The sequence below is a fragment of the Otolemur garnettii genome, unplaced genomic scaffold, assembly GCF_000181295.1.
Source record: "Otolemur garnettii isolate 467f Iridium unplaced genomic scaffold, OtoGar3 scaffold00022, whole genome shotgun sequence".
In the NCBI taxonomy this organism is placed as follows: Eukaryota; Metazoa; Chordata; class Mammalia; order Primates; family Galagidae; genus Otolemur; species Otolemur garnettii.
In genome coordinates, this window is record NW_003852417.1 from 22,711,918 (window position 1) to 22,721,517 (window position 9,600).

Consider the following 9,600-nt stretch of genomic DNA (forward strand, 5'->3'; position numbering starts at 1 on the left):
GCCATAGCACTCTGCTGAGGGTGACAAAGTGAGACTGTGTCTTTAAAAAAAAAAAAATTTCCTTCTTTGATGCTACTAAATTCAATCCTAGGTAGGTATGCATGAAGGAGATTCAGTCAGACATGTTTTGATGCAAGTTTGGTACAGAAAGATTGACATTACATTTTGAGGATAATTCATGAGTCTCCTTGTCTCATAACTGCTAACAATCACTAGTTGGCTATAATATTTTTAAAAATTGTGAAATTTAAGATAAATTAATTATATATTTAACAAAGCTTTTAATTTTATAATTTATACAACTTATTTAGTATTTTTTTTTCTTTTAGTGCAGAACGCTTTTTGGAGCAGCCCGAGATACACACGTGAGATTTTGTTTTTGACATAATGCATACTTTATTGTTAAGTTTGATTCCCAATTACTAATTGATATATTATTAAATAACCATTACTTTGGCCAATATCAGAGTTCAGAGTGTGGCAATATAAATTTTTACTAGTGTTTCAAAAATAAAATCCCCCAAAGATAACTTTTTCTTTCTTTTTTTTTTTTTAACCTAAAATGGTTCCCAGGTCTTTTATATTTTTATAGTGCTCTGAAAGGGCTTTCTGTTTTGGCTTCAGGTCTCTCATTTCTAGACCCAGGTCAACACATTAAGCCAGCCAGCTCCCTCTCGTCTTCTAAAATTTCAACTTTTGCCTTTAAAATCTTTTTATAGCACCTATAGAAAAGAGAATTGTGTTTGTCAGCCACATTGTTACCTACTATACAGACCTTACATAGTCTCATCATTTTAATTCAGATTAGTCTGCCTTGTCCAATGTATTGTGAATCAGATACCGCCGGCATTTATAACAGTAATTACTTGTAAGAAGATATTGTTACTGCTAAGAGTCCTTTCTTGTCCTGTGGAAGATGGTGCAACAGAAGACAGAACTTGGGTGATAGGGATAGAAACCAAGTTCATATTCCATCTCTGGAAATGCCAAGCCATTGAAGCAGCCTGTTGTACCGTCTCATCTCTCCATCTCTATAAATACTTAAATTACTATTGGTATTACCAAAAAAAAAAAAAAAATAAAGGTAAATGTTATTGTTGTTCTTTTTAGGGGAAGATTATTAGTTGGTACTTTTGTGGCTCTTTCTTTCAACCTATTCACGATGCTTTCCATTCGGAATAAACCTTTTGCTTATGTCTCTGAAGGTATGTTTTATGCTTGTTATTTATTTATTAATAATAATCATCTCTCATGAAAACAAGTTTTCTGTTTGTCTCATTAACTCATAAAATCACTAAAAATGTCTGTTCTGAAAAGAAGAGAGAACTAGCCCAAAGGTTCTCAAGTCTTGTGTAAGTAGAGAATGATAAAACAAAATCTCAATTAATTCAAGATTTAGGCTCGGCGCCTGTGGCTCAAGTGGCTAAGGTGACAGCCACATACACCTAAGGTGGTAGGTTCGAATCCAGCCCGGGCCCGCCAAACAACAATGACAGCTGCAACCAAAAAATAGCCAGGCATTGTGGCGGGTGCCTGTGGTCCCAGCTACTTGGGAGGCAGAGGCAGGAGACTCGCTTGAGCCCAGGAGTTGGAGGTTGCTGTGAGCTATGATGCCAGAGCACTCTACCCAGGGGGACAGCTTGAGGCTCTGTCTCAAAAAAAAGAAAAAAAATTAATTCAAGATTTAAAAGAACATATTATTTAAAAACAGGCAGAATTAACTTATGTATTAAATTATATATGATGAAAAATTACATTTATAAATAACATGAATGAGAGTGAGATTTTAGATGTGTAATTTACTTAAGAAAAGCCTATTGAAAACATTTTAGAAGCACCAGTATATTTAGAATAGTTGATGTGATAGTCAAAAATAATTATATTCCATTAATTAAATAAGGGGTCCAGGTGTGGTGGCTCACACCTATAATCCTAGCACTTTGGGGAAGTCAAAGCTAGTGGATTTCTTGAGCTTAGGAGTTGAGACCAGCCTGACCAAAAGTGAGACCTTGTCTCTACTAAAAATAAAAGAATTAGCTGGGCATTGGGCATTGTGGTGCATGCCTATAGTCCCAGCTACTAGGGACGCTGAGGCAAGAGGATCACTTGAGCCCAAGAGTTTGAGGTTGCTGTAAGATATGATGATGCCACAGTACTCTACTCAGGGTGACAGAGTGAAACTGTGTCTCAGAAAAAAAGTTACTAAGAACTTCTCTTTGGTGATGGTAGATAGGCATGTACTTTCAAGTAGCAAAACTTTCTTTTTTTATTTTTTTGAGACAGAGTCTTACTTTGTCACCCTCAGTAGAGTGTTACAACATCATAGCTCAGAGCAACCTCAAACTTTTGGGCTCAAGTGATCCTCTTGCCTCAGCCTCCCAAGTAGCTGGGACTATAAGTGCCTGCTACAATGCCCAGCTAGTTTTAGAATATCACTCTGGCTGAGGCTGGTCTTGCACTCCTGAGCTCAAGCAATCCACCCGCCTTGGCCTCCTCGAGTGTTAGAATTACAGGTGTAAGCTACCTCACCTGGCTGCCAAACTTTCTTTTGAAATATTCTTTCATTTTCAAGTGTTTACAACATTAGACTGGATTTTCACTTGGTCTAAATGGTCTAATTATTGACATTTCACAATAATTTCAGTGTTTGGGGATTCTGTTTTGTCAGAAAGAGTTAATTATTAATGAGGTGAAAACAAAAGTGGAATGTCTGCATAGGGCCACACTTGGAAGCATAGAGAAGCAGAGATAGGTTAGCGTCTTTGTAGGTCTTACTAGTTTGAACGCTAGAATAGTCAAGAGACGTCTGATATGCCCATTCAAGTTTATTTATTGTTTATTTTTTTGAGCCAGAGTCTAACTATGTCACCCTTGGTAAAGTGCTATGGCATCACAGCTCACAGCAACCTCCAATTCTTGGGCTTAAGTGATTCTCTTGCCTCAGCCTCCCAAGTAACTGGGACTACAGGCGCCCACCACAACACCCAGTTATTTTTTTGTTGCAGTTGTTTAGTTGGCCCTGGCCAGGTTCAAACCCACCACCCTCGGTGTATGTGGCTGGCACTGTAACCACTGTGCTATGGGCACTGAACCAGATTTAAACAACTTCATGAGTGTTATGAAAATGAGTTGTATTTGTATGAATTAAAGAATTACTGCATAAACTAGAAAATTAAAGAATGACACCTCGATTTTTTTGAAGAAAACTTTTTATATAGCTGGGCATTGTGGCAGGCACCTGTAATCCCAGCTATTTGGGAGGCTGAGGCAAGAGGATTGCTTGAGCAAGAGTGTGAGCTCTGAAGATGCCACGGCACTCTACCCAGGGCAACAGCATAAGACTGTCTCAGAAAAAAAAAAGAAAAAAACTTTTTATAAATTATAAAAGCATTGTAATACTCACTCTAGAAATTTTCTACAAATTATGAAGATTTATTTATTTATTTATTCCTTTTTTTTTTAGACAGAGTCTCACTTTATCACCCTTGGTAGAGTGCCATGTTGTCACAGCTCACAGCAACCTCAAACTCTTGGGCTTAAGTGATCCTCTTGCTTTAGCCTCCCAAGTAGCTGGGACTACAGGCTATTTTTTAGAGATAGGGTCTCGCTCTTGCTCAGGCTGGTCTTGAACCCATGAGCTCAGGCAGTCTACCCACCTTAGCCTCCCAAGTGCTGGGATTACAGGCATGAGCCACTATGCCCAGCCAGTGACAAAGATTTAGAAGCACTCTCTCTATGAAGACCAGAAAGACACAGCAAAGAAATACTGATAATCTCATGATTTAGAGATGATATCTGTTAACATTTCTATTTTATTCCTTTCAATTTTTTATACATATATATATATAATTTTATATATTTAGAATTGTATATATTTATAATTTTATGTCTGGCTTTTTTGATAACATTATTTCTTGAGTATTGCCTCTCATTAAATGGTCTGTGAATACAAATGATTTTTGAAAGCTTATATAATCTGTTATATGAATATTTTTAAATATTATTCCTTCGCATTTTTCTAACTATGCTTTTTATCAATAATGGCTGTACTCAGCCTCTCTTTTTTTTAATGTTTAATTTATTGCAGTGTAGTAACTCAGCCTCTTTATATTAGATTTCTTATCTGCATTTCTGATTCTTTCTTTAGGATAAATTCTGAGAGAAGGAATTATAAACTGGATTAAAAATGTAGTATTGGCTCGGCGCCTGTGGCTCAAGCGGCTAAGGCGCCAGCCACATACACCTAAGGTGGCGGGTTCGAATCCCCAGCCCGGGCCCGCCAAACAACAATGACGGCTGCAACCAAAAAATGGCCGGATGTTGTGGCGGGCGCCTATGGTCCCAGCTACTTGGGAGGCTGAGGCAGGAGACTGGCTTGAGCCCAGGAGGTGGGGGATGTTGTGAGCTGTGATGCCACAGCACTCTACCCAGGGGGATAGCTTGAGGCTCTGTCTCAAAAAAAAAAAAAAAATGTAGTATTTTCACTGGGCATAGTGGTGTACATGTTTAGTCCCTGCTACCTAGGAGGCTGAGGTAGGAGAATAACTTGAGCTCAGGAGTTTAAGGCCAGCTGGGAAACACAGTGAGATTGCTTTAAAAAAAGAAAAAAATCAGCAACATGCAAATAAAAATTTTTCATTTTTTTCTTTTTACATATGACATAGGTATGGAAATATAGTGTTTTTTAAAGGGTTTGTTATATGTTGTGAAATTTACTTCCAGAAAGATTATCTAGTCCGTGTTTTCATTAGCTGGAAATGAAGTTTCCTAGAAACATCAAGATTTGTGATCTTCTTTGAAATTTGAGTAGGAAAAAAATATTGAGAAAAATATACTTTCTGTATGCCAGGCACTTACTAAATGCTTTACATGTAACAACCCATTTAACTCTTCCCGTAACTATATGAAGTAAATTATTTTATTATCTCTATTTTATATTGAGACATGAAGAGATACATTACTTACCCTGCACCACACATCTAGTAATGGGCAAAGCTGGAATTTGTAGCCAGGTATTCTGGCATTCTTCTCGTAATTGCTTCTTCCTTTGTATAGGGCTTGCCAATCTTTTTTACATCATAGTACACATAAAAACATGGATATTTTTGTAGTGCCCTGGGATAAATGGAAGAGGATGCTTGATTCTGGAAGCTACTTGTCAAGAATGGTAACTGGCAGGTGTCTTTGAATGTATCCAGATCCCTACCTGTTTTGGTTTTTTTTTTTTTTGAGAGCTAAGAGAAATAATAATTGGTATACAGCTTAAGTATCCCTTATTCAGAATGTTTGGGATAAACATAATGTTTCAAATTTTGGAATTTTTTTTTTTAGATATCGGGATATTTGCATTGTATTTAGTGATTGAGCACCCCAAGTCTGAAAACATGAAGTCAAAATGCTCCAATGAGCTTTTCCTTTGAGTGTCATGTTGGTGCTGAAACGTTTTGGATTCTGGAGTATTTTGGATTTCAGACTTTTAGATTTGGGATACTCAGTCTGTTTTATCACCCATCTTCAGCATACTGGTTAGAAAGTTCTGCTTTACAGTATAAAGAACCATTAAAACTTAAAATTAATAGTAACAATGACATATCTAAGCTCACTAATTCCTTCAGGTCAACTGTATGTTGTAGTTGAAATTGCTTTTGACTTAACATCTTAAGAACATAGGAGAGGAAAAACTTCTAGATTTGAAGTTTTACCATGTCCTTTTGTAATGTTATACAGTCACTAACTGCCGAACTTATTTTTAAAATTAAAGAGCTGAAGTATTTCTGGTAGTGTTTTTTCTTCTGTATAGATAATTTAAGCATTTTCTTCTTAAAGCTGCTAGTACGAGCTGGCTTCAAGAGCATGTTGCAGATCTTAGTCGAAGGTAAGATGTTATGGAGTTTTGTGACATGCATAATTTAAAAAGAACACATAAGATGCATCTATCATGGGAACTTAACATTCTTCACTGCTGAGGTTACTACGTGAATCACACAAATAAGATTCTTATTCTCCTTTTATTTTTTCTTCCTTTTTAATTGATACAAAAGAGCCCTTTCCAAGTGAAAGAGCTTTGTTCTCAAAGCTTTCTTTAAGTGTTATGTGATACTACAATACAAGTTATCTTTTGCAAGGTTTTCATCAGTATTATATGAGTTCTACTGATGCGTACTTTGTTTCTTTATAGCTTATGTGGAATTATTCCAGGACTTAGCAGTATCTTCCTTCCCCGGATGAATCCATTTGTTTTGATTGATCTTGCTGGAGCATTTGCTCTTTGTATTACGTATATGCTAATTGAAATTAAGTAAGTATTTTTTATTGCTATCATATATGTTTCAGTTCCTGGGGTCTTACTATTAAGGGCATCAACAGGATGGATAGGTTCAGGCTTCTAGCATTTTTGCTTCTGACCTGTGTAACTTTGATCCAGTGTTTTCACTGCAGGGGATTTGGTTCAGTAAGTATTTCTCACCACAGTCTATAAGGTAGAGTGGAAAACTATTTAAATTCTCTACTGCCAACCTGCTGAGTAAAGCAGAGAAGAGGACAGTAGAGAACTAAACCACAGCTGCTGAGTTCTCCTCTGCTGAGAGAATAGAAGAGGAAGTAGATGTGAAGCAGTTTGTAAAAATAAAGGCTGTACTATGAAATAAATTATCACATATGATTCTTTGGCTATCTACCCTTTAAGTATTGGTTTGCTAGAATGTGTCCTTAATTATTCTTATTATTTTGCATATTCTCTTTAAAAAATTACCTGTGATGATTTGTTTTTATTTGCTACCTCTATGGGACTCCCAAACCGTTATTTCTCACCTAGATCTCTCTTGAATTCCAGAAGGCATATCTTCCTGATTTCTCTTCATGTCTACTTCAACTGAACCTGTTTTCTCCCATCTCCAAAACTGTCTTTTTCCTATATTTTCTGTCTTACAGAATGCTATTATCTATTTCAGTGTACTTTTTAAAAAATTATGTTAAAATACACATAAAGTTTATCACTGTAGCCATTTTAAGTATACATTTCAGTGGCATTTAGTGCAATCATATTGTTGTGCAACTATCACTAGTGTTTATCTCTGGAGCCTTCATCATCCCCAACTGAAAGTCTGTTAAACAGTAACTCCCAGTGTCTTCCTCCTCCTGGTCCTGGAAACCACCATTCTACTCTTTGTCTCTAGGACTGTGACTACTGGTACCTCTTAGAAATGATCATCTAGTGTTTGTTCTCTGTATCTGGCTTATTTCACTTAGCATAATGTTCTCAAGGTTCATCCGTGTTGTAGCATGTGTCAAAATTTCCTTTCTCTTTAAGGCTGAATAACATTCCATTGTATATACATGCCACATTTTTTTTACGCACGCATCCATTGACGTACATATAAATTGTTTCTGTATTTTATCTGTTGTAAATACAGCATAAGTGTATAATAAATCTGTTTGAGTCCCTGCTTTTAGTTCTTAGCGGTATATACCCAGAAGTGGAACTGCTGGATCATATGGTAACTTTCTATTTAATTTTTTGAGGAACTCTAGTAGATTCTTTTTTTCGTTTTTATTTCTTTTTCTCTTTTCCTTTCTTTCTTTCTTTCTTTTTCTTTTTCTTTTTTTTTTTTTTTTAAGAGATAGGGCCTCACTGTGTTGCCCAGGCTGGCCTCAAACTCCTGGGCTCAAGTCGCTGTGACCTGAGGCATGCACCACTGCACCCAGCTTGCATTCTTAAATACCTGCTTCTCCTCCCTCCTCTCCTTCCACTCTTCTCCAAGCCAGGTCTAATCGGTCACCAGGTCCTATGTAATATTTCCTTAATATTTATTCATAGCTTCTTTTCCATTATCATTGCTTCTATCCCAGTTAAGCTCTTTATCATCAATTCCTTGGCCCAATTAGAATAGCTTTCTGGTTTTCTAATTTTTATTCTCACTCATCCCTAGTTACCTTCTATTTTGCTGTTAATGTGATCATTCAAATTGTTAATTTAGACACAATATTTTCCTATTTCAAAACTCCCCTTTGCATATTTGTAAAAACTGTAAGTTGTTAGCATAGAGTCCTGTGTAGTCAAGACCCTTTCCATCCATCCATCTATCTACCCTTATTTGTGGTTTCATTGACACATCAGGATTTTCATGCTGTGCACATGCTGCTTTCACTCACTCATCTTGGAAGGCTGAGTTTAAATGTCACCTTTTCCTTTTATATTTAGCCTTTCAGGATACTTAGTTCTTTGTGTAGCCATGGTACTCTGTAGACATTTGGACTTTAGTACCTACAGTGCTTTATTATGTTTTCCACGTATGTATCTCCTGCTATTGCAAGAGCAAGGACTATGTCTTATTTGTGTTCATATTCTGAACACGTGGGAAAAAGTAAATAAAAGTACATAATCATCTTGTAACCATTGGCAGTTTGATCTGTCTTGTAAATAAAAAATTTCAAGCTAAGCATACTGGCTCATACTTATAATCCTAGCACTCTGGGAGGTAGAAGCAGGTGGATTGCTTAAGCTTAGGAGCTTGAGCTCACTCTGAGCAAGAGTGAGATCCTATCTCTACTAAAAATAGAAAAACTAGCTCCGTGTTATGTCGGGAGCCGAGAATCCCAGTTACTTGGGAGGCTGAGGCAAGAGGATTGCTTGAGCCCAAGATTTTAAGGTTGCTGTGTGCTATGATGCCACAACACTCTACCCAGAGTAACAAAGTGAGACTCTGTCTCAAAAAATAAAATCATGATGAAATAAAGTGAAATAAATAAAATAATAAAAATAGAATACTTTAGCACAATTTAAACTATTGATGTCAGCCATAGTGTTACTGTAACACATCCTGGAGAATTATCACCTTGTGATTTTTCTGGAGCATTTGAAAAATTTTATTATATTTCATATAACTACTGGTGCCTGTAGCTCAGCGGCTAGGGCACCAGCCACATACACCAGGGCTAGTAGGTTCAAACCCAGCTGGGGCCTGCCAAACAATAATGCCAACTACAACCAAAAAATAACCAGGCATTGTGGTGGGCGCCTGTAGTCCCAGCTATGTGGGAGGCTGAGGCAAGAGAATTGCTTACGCCTGAGAGTTTCAGGTTGCTGTGAGCTGTGACGCCATGGCACTCTACCGAGGGTGATAAAGTGAGACTCTGTGTCTAAAAAAAATAACAATAAAAATAAAAACGTATCTTTATGCTAGTTAACATAATCATTAGTTATCTTTCTACTAAACTTTGCCAGGAGAACTGTTGGGGTTTTTTTTTCCCCCCTCTTTGAAATTCTCTCTTGCCAGTGGTGGCCATTTGTGATAAACAGTTGTATTGCTTAGTCCTGTTGCTTTTTTTAATTTTTTGCTTAGTCCTGTTGCTTTAGATGATTAGTAGATTGAATTTTAAGATGCCCAGTGAGACATACATTTAAGATTTAGAATTTTTTTTTCCTTCTAGCAATTATTTTGCTGTAGATACCGCCTCTGCCATAGCCATTGCCCTGATGACATTTGGCACTATGTACCCCATGAGTGTGTATAGTGGAAAAGTATTACTCCAGGTAAGGTTCTTCTTTCAGTGCATATACTTAATATCAGCCATGCTCTTCTATCAGATTAAAAAATTGTA

General features: G+C 36.9%; 1 protein-coding gene across 1 annotated transcript in view; it reads left to right on the forward strand.

Moving 5' to 3' along the window:
- SLC30A6 (solute carrier family 30 member 6) overlaps positions 1–9,600 on the forward strand; it is a 57,470-nt gene that overhangs the window by 34,311 nt on the left and 13,559 nt on the right. The window contains exons 7-11 of the mRNA XM_003787513.3: positions 330–365; positions 1,111–1,205; positions 5,827–5,875; positions 6,179–6,298; positions 9,430–9,532. Of these exons, the coding sequence (XP_003787561.1) occupies positions 330–365; positions 1,111–1,205; positions 5,827–5,875; positions 6,179–6,298; positions 9,430–9,532 (403 nt within the window). The remainder of the gene's footprint in view (positions 1–329; positions 366–1,110; positions 1,206–5,826; positions 5,876–6,178; positions 6,299–9,429; positions 9,533–9,600) is intronic.